A 15,928-nucleotide genomic window follows, 5' to 3' on the forward strand; every position below is an offset into this window, starting at 1 on the left:
TGGGTACAGTTTATATTATCCAGTTCAGAAGAAACTTGTACGAAGCCGAGATGTTGTTTTTACAGAAGATCAGATGTTAAAAGATGTTGAGAAGACAGATTCAGTTCCTCAACCTAGTACTGATCTTGTTGATTTGGATCCAGTTACTCCACAAGATGTTGGAGATGATGTTCAGAATGATGAACATGGTACTGATGTTGGTGATGCTCCGGAGCAGGTAGAGATTCCAGTACCAGATATTCCTTCATTTGTCCCACTTAGGCGGTCTACTCGAGACCGTCATCCTTCTGTTAGATATTCTGCTGATGAGTATGTATTATTCACTGATGGGGGAGAGCCAGAGTGTTATTCAGAAGCAATGAAAGATGAGCATAAGAAAGAGTGGGGTGAAGCTATGCAAGATGAGATGAATTCTTTGTATGAGAACAATACTTATGACCTGGTGAAGTTACCTAAAGGCAAAAGAGCTTTGGGAAACAAATGGGTATTCAAAGTGAAGACAAATGAGCTTACTTCACAATCAAGGTACAAAGCTAGGTTAGTCGTTAAAGGATTAAGCCAGAAAAAGGGTATTGATTTTGATGAGATTTTCTCTCCGGTCGTGAAGATGGGATCTATTCAAGTGGTTCTTGGGTTAGCTGCTAGTCTTGATCTTGAGGTTGAACAGATGGATGTCAAGACTGCTTTTCTTCACGGTGATTTGGATAAGAAAATCTACATGATGCAACCTGAAGGTTTTCGGGTTAAGGGTAAAGAAAATTATGTTTGTAGACTTCAGAAAAGTCTATATGGGTTGAAGCAAGCACCGAGACAGTGGTATAAGAAGTTTGAGTCGGTTATAAGAAAGCAAGGCTATCGAAAGACAACTTCAGATCATTGTGTTTTCTTTCAGAGGTTTGGTGATGATGATTTCATCATATTGTTGTTATACGTTGATGATATGTTGATTGTTGGTAAAAATATTAAAAGAATTGCGCAGTTGAAGCGATAATTGAGCAAGTTTTTTGCTATGAAAGACTTGGGACCAGCAAAACAGATTCTTGGCATTCGGATTTCTAGAGATAGAGGTGCTAAGATGTTACATATATCACAAGAGAAATACATTGAAAAGGTGCTTAGTAGATTCAACATGGAGAATGTTAAAGTGGTTAGTTCCCCTCTTACTAACAACTTTAAGCTAACAGATAGAGATTGCCCTACTTCAAAGGAGGATGTTGAGGAGATGGATAAAGTTCCATATGCTTCAGCGGTTGGTAGCTTGATGTATGCTATGGTGTGTACTAGGCCTGATATAGCTCATGCAGTAGGTGTTGTTAGTCGGTTTATGTTAATTCCGGGTAAGAAGCATTGGAAAGCAGTTAAATGGATTATGAGATACTTACGAGGTACTTCAAAGTTGGGTATCACATTTGGAAATGGAGAGCCGATGCTTGTTGGTTATACAGACTCAGATATGGCAGGAAACAAAGATAACATGAAATCCACTTCTGGATATTTGATGACCTTCGCTGGGGGAGCAGTTTCATGGCAATCAAGGTTACAAAAGTGTGTTGCATTGCCTACAACCGAGGCTGAGTATATGGCAGCAACATAAGCGTGCAAAGAACTATTATGGATGAAAAGGTTTCTACAAGACCTTGGGTTTAAGCAATCACGATATGTGGTTCTTTGTGATAATGAGAGTGCGATTCATTTGGCTAGAAATTCTATGTATCATAAGCGGACAAAACATATAGATGTGCGGTATCATTGGATTAGAGAACGTCTTGAAGATGGTTCGTTTGAACTTGATAAAGTTCACACCGATGATAATGGTTCCGACATGTTCACAAAGGCTTTAGCAAGTGAGAAGCTCAAGGTATGTTGCTCGATCTCCGGGATGGCGATTCCTTCCTCATAATTGAAAAGGGGGAGATTTGTTGGGTTCTTTATATGTTTCCAAATATGAGGAAACTTATCTTTAGCCCAAGCCCAAAAAATTTAGGCCCAAGATGCTTGTTGACTTGGTCAAGTGTCTTAGGCATTATTTAGATTAGGTGTGTGCAGCTGTATTCAATCATCAAGAGAGAAGAGAGCAAAAAAGTCTTCAAAGAAAAAGTGTGTTTTCTCAATTTCCGTCTACAAAGACAGCTGGTCAGTAAATTAACGATCTCCGGAGATCTAACCGTTGGATCTTCATCAAATTTGGGCTGCGTCTTCCTGACATCAGTGCCAAGGTTTTCAACCGTTGAATTCGTCTAAAGAGGCCTGTACCTCGTGTTCTCGCTGCTGGAACAGAGGGCAGTTTATTGGGTGAATCATTCCTCTTTTGTCTTTAATTGTTTCATATACTTGTTGATTGTTGTAGTTCAAGAGTATGATTATGTTGTATACCTCTAGTTGATATAGAGAAGGATTGTTGTATTGCTCTCTTGTTGATGATAGGGAAATTTAAGTGGCTTACGAGTTTCGTGGTTTTTACTCTCGATTTTGAGGGGTTTTCCACGTAAAAAGTCTCGTGTGTATTGTGTGTGCTTGATTATTGCTTAGCTACTGATTTGCTACTGATTTGGTATTGTTTAGCTACTGATTTGGGTTGGATTTGGTATAGCTTGTTTGTTAGCATCCTCACGGGTTCATACGGGTCGGGAAAGTATTGGTCAAACGGATTTGTTTCCGCTTTGTAGATTGTCCGTTGTGATTATTTTCCCATCATATATATATATATATATATATATATATATATATCTTGTCCGTTGTTGGGAATTACTCTCATATCGATTAACTGATCAAACCACATTAAACAACCAGTACCATACTTGATGTCCAAAGTCGCATAAGCTGTGCAATTACACTCACTTTTACATTTTACCTCACATTGCTCAAGTGTCATATTCTTGTCGAACCATGATTTCCTGGTATCTGGTAATTTCATGAACGAATACTTTCGAAATCCTACCTCAACACTACAATTCAATGGCAAATTTCTTCGACAACCGCTCGTCCAATCTGATAATTCCCATTGATCCCGATTTGTTGGTTCAAACCCCTTTAGACATCCACAAATCGTTGTTTGTGTAATATCACAACTTCCATAAACACTACATAATCCATATCCACCACAAAGATCGGTCCTTGTTTGATAATACAAAAACCATCCTTGCGTTGGATTAATCCAATTATATCGTCCCATAACGCCATCAGGAGTTAACTTCATTATACTAAGAACCGAGCTACTTACCAGATTAAATACCTGGTAAGTCTCGTTTCCATTCGAGACGTACGTGTTTGTATAAACGGGATTCGGTTCATTATTCATAGCCCCTGTAAACCTAATACCATTCCATGATCCGAGTCTGCCTTGGATCACATCTCCATTATTTCGATATATTTGTGGGAGTCCATTAAAATCCATATAAACCATAAACGAACCTCGAGATGGATCATCAACACTCTTCCATGACGTATAGTTTGCGATGACACCCCGTTCCAAATTTCTTCCCAATTTTACCCCTGGTAGTTGCGTATCACCGGGATAATCAAAGCTTTGCCAAATGTAATTTTTCGGACCTTTTTCACCGTCAAAAACCATAAAATTACCACTATCTAACAGTTGGGCCACTGAGGTGGTACTGTTTCTTGATGAACTTGATGACCAGATGATTATATTAGTTGCGGAATCACGAATAACTAGAACTCCGTTTGGATGAAGAGTTAACTCGCCTGATTTGTTTGTAACAGGAGTATCTCTATTAGCAACCCAAGCTATCGTGCCTGTTGCTTGACGTTTGTACCATATGCCTACGTATCGGTTAGAGGTGTTTCCAGGGCTAAAGAACCCGAGTTCGAATGATTCTTGAGATGAAATAATAGTTTGACCTTCTCTAATGGTTTGATTTACTAGTATAGTGTCTGTTGCCATGATACAACTGAAAAGTGTAAAAGAATAAATAATACTACAAATCATGAGTATGAAAAACACCTTCATTGATGTTCATGTAAAAAGGCTAATGATGATTAGGTGATTGTTGCATAAAGATTTAAGTATTGGGGGTGGTTTAAAGATTAATGTAGTTGACCCTTGCATATAGTTACTATTATTGAAACCTGGCTGCTGCTAACGCACAGAAAGTATTAATATTTAAATTATAGTTGTTGAGGCTTAAAATATTCAAATATGCAAAATTAGGAAAATTTGTGTCAAGCCATATTGACCCAACTCTTGACCACGCCTGTTTGACCCAACCTGTTTAGGATGCTTTCAACTTGTACTGGATGTTTATTATGTGAGTTCGGCTTACATTTGCTATCATTCAAAGGTCATATTATTCAAGCCATATATATAAACACGTTACAGTTACACTCATTTTTACGCTTAACCTTGAGTTGTTCAAGGTTCATATATATATATATATATATATATATATATATATATATATATATATATATATATATATATATATATATATATATATATATATATATATATATATATATATATTTTGGGTAAACTAGGAAATCCTCCGATGAACGAGCACAATGACTCCCTCATAGAAGGTAAAACCTCGGGTAATCAAGCCCCCCGAGCGCGAGACTTGGTACCGGGTGAATTGCGCATTATGCGCACCCTCTAGCCACACTCCATTTTTCAACAATTTGGCATAGCCAGGAATCGAACCCGGGTAGTGTGCTTCATTGGGCAACTCGGTGACCACTCAAACAAGCCTGAATGTTTCATATTTTTGTGAAATAAATGTTTAAAGATGTAATCCTACAAAAATATTGAATTCTGTCATATTGAGACATCAAATAAAAAAATTTAATTGGACAAATTAGGCTGGAGTCCCTTGAATTACCTTGTATTACTAATCCATTCAAAACTTTTCTTTGTCTTGATAGGCGATGTGGTTTAACAAAGTTAAGTGGGAAGCCCATATCACTAACGAACGTTATAAGATTTCCTTAAAACCTCTCACATGCTATACACGCAAGGGTATTTTTATCAATTTCCTTTCCCTGCCATTTTAGTTTCTATCCCTAAAAATCATGAACCCTAGCTTCTTCATTCATGTTGAATTATAAGGTTTAATGTTTTCAATCTAATCCTTGTTAAGTTTCTTATTTTTTAACATGAAATGTTTTTGTTTCAGTTTGTGGCTAAAGTTGAATAAAAGGAACTTATTATTAAATGATGAAAGTTGTTGTGGCTAAAGTTAGAAGCTGATGACTTCAAGGGTACTTTCTGGAAATTATTGTTAACCTAGATATATAACCTAGTTTTTTTTTTTTTTTTTTTTTTTTTTTTTTTTTTTTTTTACCAGCCTCTTTCTTTCATTCATTCAATTCATCATGGTTTTTATTATTATTCAATGATCCAGTTTAAGGTTTCCGATTGTTGAGTGATTTCATATTATTGTTCATGTGTTTATGAACATTTGAGTGATCATTCTTGTCAGATTGACTATAGTTTATTCTGGATTTCATATTGTATTTGTGATTTGTTTATTGGATTCATTGATTATTGCGTTGTGAATGAAGTTAATCTAATATTCTGTTGATTATTCATGTATTTTAAGAATGATAATGATAATATGCATTTTAGGTGTTTGATGAATTGTTCAGCTGACGAGTTTCTTAATCGGACTATGTGGTTCCACGGGTTATTAAACTAAATGACTTTAGCATTTACATTTACATATACATAATACCTAAAATATATAATTAAACTGTTTCGCTTAAATAAATCCGTAGTTCTACTGGTCATTTCACATACTATTAAGATTTCTCAAAAAAAAAAAAAAGAAAGTAAGTATTTTAAGTGAAATAAAATATAAAATAATAAAAGTAATTACGAAAATTGTTATCGAATTGAACCCGTCAATCACCCCTAAATTGAGTAACAGATGACAAACCAACAGCGCAAAACCACCGGCGATCCACCGTCAGCGGTGGACGCTCCGCCATCAACAAAGCGCCGTCGTGAAGATGGTCAATCATCAATCACTGCGGCGGAAGTGCAGCCAATTAAGCGTCGAGCAGTTTTAGGGCAAGATATTTTGTTTAGAATATTGTTACCGTCAAAACAGATAGGGAAAGTGATCGGTAAAGGTGGACATCGCATTCAGAAGGTTCGAGAAGATACTAAAGCTAATATAAAGATCGCTGATGCCATTGCGGTTCGTTCCTTTATTGACACTACATATATATATTTTTATATAGCTTGTTTATATTATATGTTTGTATCAGTCTATAACTATGGTAAGAGCTAATAAAATATCACTTCACTGTATCCAATTATATAAGACTATAAATCACAAACATTTTAATTATGTATCTCTATTGAAGGTGTATTGATGGTGTTTTGAAACATTTTGTATCAGATGCATTCATGTAGTCTAATGCTCATCTGTAGAATTTATGAATTTGTCGTTGTGATGCTGCAATGTTAGCCAAACACTTAGTTGAGATTTAAGAGTGTCAAGTTCTTAAATTTTCTTAATTTATATGATTCGAGTTGTGAATTTTGAGTTTTCTTTCAATATATAGGTTATATGTATATATAGTTTGGATTGAATACAATATCAGCTATCAGTAAGAACGTCAAGAACTAATCTGATTATTTTTAGAGCATATGGAATTAGATGTAATGCATCTGAATTAGATTCTTATGCATTGAAATTATGCCCATTTGAAATGATTGTTTTAGATAATTTCTCACCAATATTCAAGATCTTATTGGAACCCTTGTGATGTAGAATAACATATATAACTAATAAATTTAGTTCTGAACATCAAATGTGTTGATTAGTGATCATATCTGGATTATTTTGCAGTAATTAAAAGTAAAACCCAATTGTATGGAGAAACACATAGATTAACTAGATTATATGTGGTTAACAAAACATCTGTATAAGTTGAAGCGAACAAAGTTTGATGGTATTTTAGTTAGATATTTATTTGTTAATGATTACCTTTTAATGTTTGGTTTATAAGTTTCCTACATATGTTCTTATCTTTTGTGTTGCAGAGGCATGAAGAGCGTGTAATCATCATAAGCTCTAAAAATAGTGAGGACACTTTTACTGAGGCAGAGTATGCGCTCCACCAAATTGGTCGTTTGGTACTCACGGTAATGTAATATATATAATCTATAGTTCTTGAAACCTATTCTTCATTCTTGTCCTTTAAAAAGTAATCTCATCGTGACAGTGCGTAATTTGCTCTTTAAAAGCTATATTCTATGCCATCTATTTAGTAGGTGCTGCACAAGTTCCACCAATCAATGAATCAATGAATTTATATAGAAACAAATCATTACTACATTTAACGTGTCCTTTTTAGAGACAAAGGCTTGTTTTGTTAACAATACATTTTGTTGGTTTACTAGCTATTAAAGTTCTATCCTTTTTTAATGTTGACCATTTTGATAGGTCATAGAACAGATGTAGATCAGCGAGAACTTGGTGAAATTATCCGATTAGGCTTGTAGCTAATAAAGGTGATGTCACATTCGGAGGCCAAAGGTAAATATAGACGATTCTTTCTCCATCCATCTTCTTTCCGGAAGGTTCCCTTTTTCTTACTCCATTCCCCACCCCATCCCTTCCTTATCTTTACACCACTTAATTTGTCTATACACCACCAAACATGCATTATGATGTTGTACAGTACAACCCCTTAAAGCATATTTTTACTGGTGTATGGATAAAACTTGCTGGTGTAAGGATCATCACTCTTTTCCCACCCTCCCCCTTCACCCTGTCCCATCTTTCTTCCCCTGCTCCCATACACCCTTCCTTCATATTTTATGGCAGATCATACATTACTCTACTCAGGACATCGTATACCATTATAAAAAGGGATTTTTGATTTTTCAATGTCATCACATATTCTTTCTTTCTACTAGTGCATTTTACATTCTATTGCCAGACCCATCACTTCAATGGGTTCAAGTCTTTGTTGAAACATAGATGTATATTATCAGTGTATGGGTCTGTTAGTAATGTTTTGTATGGTGTAATGGTTTGTCAAGTTACATAAAAGTTCAAAATTTGTAACGGGTCTGAGTCAGGTTTTTCTTATCGTATCTCCAATGGGTTAAGTTTAAAGATTAAACTCACTTAGAAGAAAAAGTTGCATAATTTATTATTATATATAAAATATATATAGTACTTAAATGCAATCTTGTAGGATGATGAAAAAGTTGAAAGACAGAGAGTTGGAACAGGGCATGTGGCAGCAAATACAATAAGACTATTAATATCTGGTTGCCAAGCTGGCGCGTTGATTGGGGTGTCGGGTCAGATGATAGGACAACTTAGGAATTCGTCTGGTGCTACCGTAACTGTACTTGAGAAAAATCAGTTGCCTTTATGTGCATCTGCTTATGAATCTGATCGAGTTGTCCAGGTACTTACTTTATGCTTTGTGTATGCAGTTATAACATGTAGAAACTGTCATTAGTGTCTCCACTAGATTATTAGTTTAATAATATAGTTACTGTAATAATCATAAAATTTAACATACTAATTAATAAATAATGTTGGGCAATTTATTTCTGGGTAATCGAATCGGCTAGATCCTAGGTTGCAAGACTCGCTACTCGAGGATTACTCGGTCGGGACTTTTTATTGAGTACTCGGCAACTCGAGTACTTAGATGTTGACCAAATTTGACTTTGAACAAATTTTGGCATTTTGGCCAAGTTTTGTTTGAATTTTGATTGATTTTCTGAGTAATCCCATTTTTAGCCGAGAATTAACTGATTTTTTTGTGTAAACCCGAGTTTTGGCTGAGTTTGACCGAGTTTGACCGAGTTTTTGGATGTTGAAAAATGTAGATATCAGGAGATGTTCCTGCTGTGCTGAAGGCACTGGTAGAGATTGGATGTTTACTAAGGTTTTATTTCAAAATATATATGTTTTATCACATGTTTGTGTCCAATTATAGTTATACATCTTATTTGTATTTGTATGTAGGGATAATCCACCTAAACAGATAATCTCCATCAGCCCTACTTATAATTTTGGTTTAATGCGGCCACCTCAACCACAAATGGACCCTTCAGGTTATTAACACATCTTACTTTAAGCTCTTTGTATTTTTTATATTTCTACATTTGCAGTTGTGTTGAGTTGTAAAATTGTACCTTCTTCAGATGAATATGTAACTATGGAGATGATGGTATCTGAGACATTTATTGGTGGATTAATTGGAAGATGTGGATCGAACATATCAAGGATTAGAACAGAATCAGGTGCAACAATCAAGGTATTTAATTATATATTTTATGTTTTTGGATTTATATTATTTACATAAATGGATGGATCATTTTGAGACGAGTTGTGTTTGATGTCTTATACAGGTTCATGGTGGGAAAGGTGAAAACAAACATAGGCAACTTCATTTGGGTGGTAGTGCTCAACAGGTCGGTTATACAAGTCGATGTTAAATTTGAAAAATCATTTTAAATATGTAAATAATTGACTTTATTAATGTGTATTTATTCGATGCCAAATAGGTTGCACTGGCAAAACAGAGAGTTGATGAGTACGTACACGATCAGATGATGCAGCAAACTGGTGGTCAGCCATCAATGTAAGTTTCACGATTACTTTTTGAGCGTCGGGCAACTGATTCATATACCGTATATATATAGATGAAATTTGATTCACATTTAAATTGAACATTATTTAAACTTAAAGTAATAGTAGTTTAGTTCTCACGAATACTAATCTATCATGTTAGTACTTTGCATGTTTACATCGACTTGTATGCAGTTCGTAATAGTATTTGTTCAAAAGTATGTGTTAAAATGATAAAATTAATTTTAAGTTTTCTACACTTTTTGGTTACAGGGTTAATGAACCAAATTCATTGATGAGAGCCCAAGCTGCTCCTCCAATGTTCTACCCACAAATCCCGCCCCGAGCTCCTCCTCCACCCCTGGCCTATTACGGTGCACCAAACCCATATGCACCACATCACTAGCTAGGTCCAGGTTCTGTCTGTAACACAAATGTGTAGTGTGATATTATCAAATTTGGAGTCTTTCTAGTTTAACTTATGCATACAATGGAGTGATAGACATGATGATGAAATTGATACGAGTGATAGATATGATGAAGTTGCTATATGTACATGTACTTAAATCCTTTTGTATGTGAAAATATGATATTTATGTTCTATAATATCAAGTACTTTAATAGACATGATGAATTTCGTTAACGATACCATGAGAGACGTAGCTCACAGTTACAAAATATTCAGCTATCAACTCATATTTTATTTATTACATTAACCTTTTTTATTCTTATGATTCAAAATAAATCTAAAAATTGAATTTGACAATTCATCAAATCTCAAACACTTGTATATCTCTTAACTTGTAATATAAGCCTTATAAACTGTTATTAAGGTGAACCACAAGTTCATATATTAACAAACAAGTTGCATTACTTGATTCACCAGAATGCTAGCTAGATGCAATGCTTACTTATAGATAACCACTCCTCATCCATTATCAACTTCAGTAAAATATAAATGACATAAATTTAAGTTTACCAAGGTAGCTTATAATAAAATGGCTGCAACTGGTTTAATCAAATTGAACCTAGTCATGGTGTTCATGGCTATTATGTTTACAATCATGCAGTTCTACTGTACAGGGGCACAACGACCACCACCACCCCCTGTTGTAACTACCCCGACACCACCCACACCAACCAACACCTACAACCCTTCATATGCACGACCACCACCACCACCACCATTCACCAACGCCGCTTCATACGTACGACCACCACCACCACCACCATTTACCGACGCCCCTTCATACGCAAGACCACCACCACCACCACCACCACCACCACCACCACCACTATTCACCCCTGTCCCTCCATACACAGATGCACCACCACCAATCATCACCGACAACCCTCCATCCGCTGATGTACCTTCACCCACACCCACACCCACACCCACATATGCCCCTCCTTCTGTTGATGCACCATCACCACCACCACTTCCAATCATCACCACCATCTGTAATGGTGCTTCGTCCTTCACCTCAATGGCACCAGCAACTGTCATGGCAATGCTTATATATATAACTTTCTATGATTGTAAATAATGTAGTAAGAGATGCACCGTAAGTTATTGATTGATTTGCTTTAGTTGCTTAATGTTTCATGTAGCTCGATTGGTCAGTTTCCCTTCTTTTCCTTTCTTAAATTTTGTACCCTGATCGATAATCTATGCGATGATGAGATGTATTTGCCTAGGGTACGTGTTTCATTACTTGCTATTATACTCTGTAGGTTATTTATCTTTAACTTCAAAACCATTTGTATCAACTAATCAAAACCATGTGATTTAATTAGTGTAGTAATTACTCTATCGTGTTTATAACTATGTAAACAATTAACTCGAAATTTTTTTTCTTAACAGAAACAAGAATAAAAAATGTAGTAGGAATTTTAGTGGTGAGTAAACACCAATGTCAGAAACTTATAGGTGAAAGTACTTATTAATCAAAAATTATAACAAACTTAGAGGTTTTATTTTGGTGTAAAATAACAAAATATTATGATGCTAAACAATGTATTTCGATCGGAAACGAGCTTCAACTATTCTCTTTTCGAGCCTTTTCGTCGTTTGTTTGTTTTCCTGTTTCTGTATCGGTTTAGGATTTTCATCTATTGATGAAGTTTCCTTTATTTTAATAGTAATCGTTATTTTAGCCCAAAAAAAAAAAAAAAAAAGTGAACTTTTATACATTTGATTTGACATTTGAAGTTCGAAATGGTCTAAGACAAGGACTAAAATGTCATTATAACATAATACAAGGTCCAAAAGATAACATCTGCCAGCTAACCGCCCTCAAGTACTGTAAAAAAGTGTTCTCTTTTCATTCATGCGACCAAAAATTTCGAACAATAAAAAACCAGTTTTTGAAAAGAAAAATATAAAAGGTGAAATAAATTCTCGTCACTTCATCCGTCTTCTATAAACATTTGTGACAGGTTAACTCTTTGTTATATCATATTTAGTTAGATTATGTATGTACTTGCAATTTGCAAATTGCAATACCCATTTTATATTAGTTAAAAAGTTGTTTTTTTTAGGTTTTATTTGCTATTAAATAAAAATGGCAAGCTCAAATGATGAAGTTGTTGCTTTGGAGCTACCTGCACCTACTGGCTGGAAAAAAAAGGTTCTTGCTTTACCCTATCCTTTACATTTTAATTTATACTGTGTGTCATATGATTTATAGTTGATGTGTATCATTATTACTATTTTTTATACTATTTCTTTTGGTAAATTGGGTTCTGCTGTTATTGATGTAGTCCAATATTGCACAAGTTTTGAATTTTTGGTGATAATTTTGATTTGATTTTGGGGTTTTGAAATTTAGGGTTTTGTAGTGACATGGCTGGAAATAAATGGGTTTTAATGTTTCGAAAATAACTTATTTAGGGCTCAAGCAAGGTTACAAAAGTCGCTAAGACGGAGACGATTCAGTCGGACTTTGAAACTACTAGTTGTTCGAGTCGGTCGAGTTGGGTGTTGACTAACCTTGACTTTTAGAAATATATATTTAACATACATATATTACACATGACTATACAAACATAATTCATATGTACTCCGTAATTATTTAAACATATGTATAGAGCACAAGTTTGACCTAACTTTGAACAACATTGACTTTGACCGAGATTTTAGTATGTCAGACAGACTCAGACCGGTTCCATCATATTATGACACGTTATCATTGTTAGGCTATCAAAGTATGTACTGTTCACTTCTTACATACTTTTACTGTCTTACACACATTTGAGGCTAGTACTTTGACATTCTCTTTGTACTTTCTCTCTCATTCACTTTCTCACTCTACAAACTCAGTAGAATCAACTCACTCGAGTTTCCTACCGATTCGAGCGTCATAGATTGATTGTTAAGCCACCCTGGCCGGATTACTGGATCACGAATCGAGTCTGCGCGAATAGCTGAGAGTAAACACTCAATCCCCAAACATACCCATTTTTTGCACTCAAGCTATAACATGCTTGATCACATCCAAAGGTGAAAAATATCGCATAGAACTAGAAGATATATTCATTTAGGTTATATGTAAAGCCCTTACTAAAGACCAAATCTCCCTGTTTAATATAAACTGTTTGTAAGTTGTTATGAGTTTCCGTGGATAGTTAGCTTTAAGCACAGATCAAAGCTTTATGAGGATGTAAACTGTAAAGAGTAACTAAGCATGATGTGTTTTATGCTCTTAGACCTATAAACTATATAGCGGTTATCTTTGTGAGTTTCATTTGTGTAACGGTATAAGTTCTTTCGTGGAGGTGGCAATTTTGACCCATTCTTAAGTAAAATGGTCGATTTAGGCAACATTTTATCTCAAATGATAAGTCTGGTCAAATATCATTTTTTGCTGAATTGGGAAACGAGCGCAAGTAGTGGTGCCTTCAAATTTGGATTTGATCAACTTGTTTTTTTTTTTTTTCATTAGTTTATTAGTGAGTTTCTTATGAATATCAGTTTTAGAAGGTATACTCGTGAGGCAAAATCTACGTACAAATGGGTTGTAAGTCGCCCAAAGTGCATATAAAAATGAATGATACCATTATAATTTGTTTTATTTAGAAAATTTTGTTTTATTATCGTAATAATGTAGTTTTGTCATCATTTATAACACTAAATATCGTGTGTAGTTTCTGGAAAAGGAAGATGATACTCCAAAGAAGAGCAAAATTGTGTTTGTTGCCCCTACAGGAGATGACATCATGAACCGTAAGCAACTGGAGCAATACCTTAATGCACACCCTGGTGGGCCCAAACTATCGGACTTTGACTGGGGAAGCGGTGAAAGTCCGAGGCGGTCAACAAGAATTAGTGAGAAGGGCAAGTCAAATTCACCCGCATTCGAGATTGAATCACCTAAGAAACGGGTCAGAAAGTCTTCAAGTTTAAAGAAGGATAAAACGGAGGACGAAGAGCTCCCTGAACCAATCACCGACATTGAGGTTGAAATGAAGGAAGATGAAGAGGCTGAGAAAGAAGTTGAGGAAAAAGACGGAAATGCCCCTGATGACACAGAAGGTAAAGAAAAAGGGGATACCGAGAAGGATTCCGTGGATGATAAAAAAGATGGAATCAAAACCGATGAAGTGTGTAAAATTCCACATGTACCCCTGTCAGATGATGGTAAAGAAGTCCATGAAAATAACCAAGGAGAATTAATCCACGAAGCAGAGCAAATGTCGAAAACTGAGGCTGAGAAAGATGGCGCAGTTGAGGGGCATAAGGGTAATTTTAAATGTTTTAGCGAGAAAAATGTGGAAGCCAAAGGAGAAGGTGCGGTGGAGAATGGTTGTCATGTTGAAGGTCAGTGAGGTCAAACCGCTAGCATATCCTGTTTTCTGCTAATCTTGTAACCGTGTAATCTGATTAATTGCATGATTTTCTGTATCTATAACCTGTCATAGGATTAGGAGTCGTTTGTTAGCAGGCGTCAGCGCTGTATTTTGAGGGAGCCATCTAAAGAGATTGTTGATATTCAGTGTTTCGCAGGTTTGTTGTTGTATTGTATTGACATGATTTTAAGCTCTTCTATTTCACACGTCTTTGTTTTTTTTAGGGTAAATCACCATATTAACCATAATCCATAAACTTCTGAAGTGGTCCATAAAAAGCCGTTGTGGGGCTTCAAATTGCACGATTGCTGAGCTTCACGGGCTCGTCTTCTTTGGTTTTGCGCTGTAGAAAGAAGAAGTGCAATGAAGTTGTGGAGTTGCTGGTAAGAACATAAAAAAGATATACGGAGTAGAATTTTAAAAATTATTTGAATTGATATTGATTTCGATCTAGATTTCTACTTCATTACCATAAGGTAAATAAATGACCCTCATGTTCTGCACATGCAATTTGTTTGAAACATCATCCGAGGTCAACTAAAGAGACTTGATAACCAATAATTGTTTTTTTTAAAACAAACCATATATTGAGAAGGTTGACTTTAAGTGAACAGGCATTAACTTAGCAAATATACCTAATTAAACATTTACATACAGTTACCTATGAGTTAATAGCTTTCATGGGACTACAAAGTTATTCTCCCTTATGGTCACGGAGGTTCACCTGCGATGACTCCGAATTGTTCGCAGAACGAATAGTCGTCCTGAAATTAGTCAGTAAAAAAAAAAAGTTGAATTCCCATTTTAATTAAAAAAAAAAAAGGTTAATAGCTAGGTGTACCGCATTGCCTTAGAAGCTAGGGATCGTTATGTGGAAGTCTTTGTCTAGTTGGGCGCAGATTTGAGTCCCGCTATTTTAAATGATTTACAACACTTGAGAAAGTATAGTTGTTGAATTTGGAAAACAAATAAGCCCATTCTATTATTGCTCGTTGAAAATTTATCAACGTTCGACGTCTACTAAAGATGTTGCCCAGAATGCCCCCGATACGTTTCCAAGTAGTTGTGTCCAGATAGGAGATTACGGCTATTGCAGACAGTGGCGAAACTTGAACATTTTTGTTGAGAGGATCAAGCATATCAACGAAATTCTAAATGTCTTTCTCGAACGATAGTAAATCCTACCAAACACAAATATATTGTTACCAGCCATCAGCTAAAAGCTACCAATTACCAGCTAAAAGCTAAAATATGAGTTTGTATGAAAGATATATGATCAAGATGGTGACAGCTCGCAACATCTGCGAGTCTTCATCATTTTGGTCATATCTCCTTCATACGGATTCCGATTTGGTTGAATAAAAAAATCAAATGTTCGTAACTCAAAAGACTACACAACCCAGTACTTATCCAAATTTTTAGGGCGGTCACAGCCAGTGGCGAGTCTACTTCATTGAGGGTGGGGTTACTTTTGAGATTTTTTTTACAATAGGACATTATTGAATTTAATTATAAGA

General features: G+C 35.4%; 3 protein-coding genes across 5 annotated transcripts in view; 2 read left to right on the plus strand and 1 right to left on the minus strand.

Annotated features, from left to right (window-relative positions):
* Positions 1-3,901, minus strand: part of LOC139887596 (G-type lectin S-receptor-like serine/threonine-protein kinase At4g27290) — a 134,691-nt gene extending 130,790 nt beyond the window's left edge. The window contains exon 1 of the mRNA XM_071870672.1: positions 2,750-3,901. Within this exon, the coding sequence (XP_071726773.1) occupies positions 2,750-3,901 (1,152 nt within the window). The remainder of the gene's footprint in view (positions 1-2,749) is intronic.
* Positions 3,902-5,853: 1,952 nt separating this feature from the next.
* LOC139890554 (uncharacterized) lies at positions 5,854-10,183 on the plus strand. The gene is made up of 9 exons (XM_071873428.1): positions 5,854-6,155; positions 7,007-7,108; positions 8,170-8,388; positions 8,819-8,877; positions 8,958-9,046; positions 9,137-9,249; positions 9,344-9,406; positions 9,500-9,576; positions 9,837-10,183. Exons 1-9 carry the CDS (start codon positions 5,883-5,885, stop codon positions 9,967-9,969), a joined length of 1,128 nt encoding a protein of 375 aa, XP_071729529.1. The 5' UTR covers positions 5,854-5,882; the 3' UTR covers positions 9,970-10,183.
* A 1,880-nt stretch (positions 10,184-12,063) lies between these two features.
* On the plus strand, positions 12,064-14,892 carry LOC139890555 (uncharacterized). Of its 3 annotated transcripts, none has more exons than XR_011773362.1 (4): positions 12,064-12,193; positions 13,710-14,382; positions 14,484-14,568; positions 14,636-14,891. XR_011773362.1 is itself a non-coding variant. In XM_071873429.1 (3 exons), exons 1-3 carry the CDS (start codon positions 12,128-12,130, stop codon positions 14,501-14,503), a joined length of 759 nt encoding a protein of 252 aa, XP_071729530.1. In that variant the 5' UTR covers positions 12,064-12,127; the 3' UTR covers positions 14,504-14,892. The 3 variants fall into 3 exon arrangements, 1 of the variants encoding a protein (XP_071729530.1); XR_011773361.1 differs by having other exon boundaries at positions 14,677-14,891; XM_071873429.1 differs by having other exon boundaries at positions 14,484-14,892.
* Positions 14,893-15,928: the final 1,036 nt, after the last annotated feature.

The sequence above is a fragment of the Rutidosis leptorrhynchoides genome, chromosome 2 (genome assembly GCF_046630445.1).
Source record: "Rutidosis leptorrhynchoides isolate AG116_Rl617_1_P2 chromosome 2, CSIRO_AGI_Rlap_v1, whole genome shotgun sequence".
NCBI lineage: Eukaryota > Viridiplantae > Streptophyta > Magnoliopsida > Asterales > Asteraceae > Rutidosis > Rutidosis leptorrhynchoides.

Coding starts and splice junctions, on each gene's coding strand:
- LOC139890554 (XM_071873428.1), top strand. CDS start 5,883: ATGACAAACCAACAGCGCAAAACCACCGGCGATCCACCGTCAGCGGTG. Junction 8,878..8,957: donor GAGATTGGATGTTTACTAAG/GTTTTATTTCAA, acceptor ATTTGTATGTAG/GGATAATCCACCTAAACAGA. Junction 9,250..9,343: donor AATCAGGTGCAACAATCAAG/GTATTTAATTAT, acceptor TGTCTTATACAG/GTTCATGGTGGGAAAGGTGA.
- LOC139890555 (XM_071873429.1), top strand. CDS start 12,128: ATGGCAAGCTCAAATGATGAAGTTGTTGCTTTGGAGCTACCTGCACCT. Junction 12,194..13,709: donor CTACTGGCTGGAAAAAAAAG/GTTCTTGCTTTA, acceptor TATCGTGTGTAG/TTTCTGGAAAAGGAAGATGA. Junction 14,383..14,483: donor GAATGGTTGTCATGTTGAAG/GTCAGTGAGGTC, acceptor AACCTGTCATAG/GATTAGGAGTCGTTTGTTAG.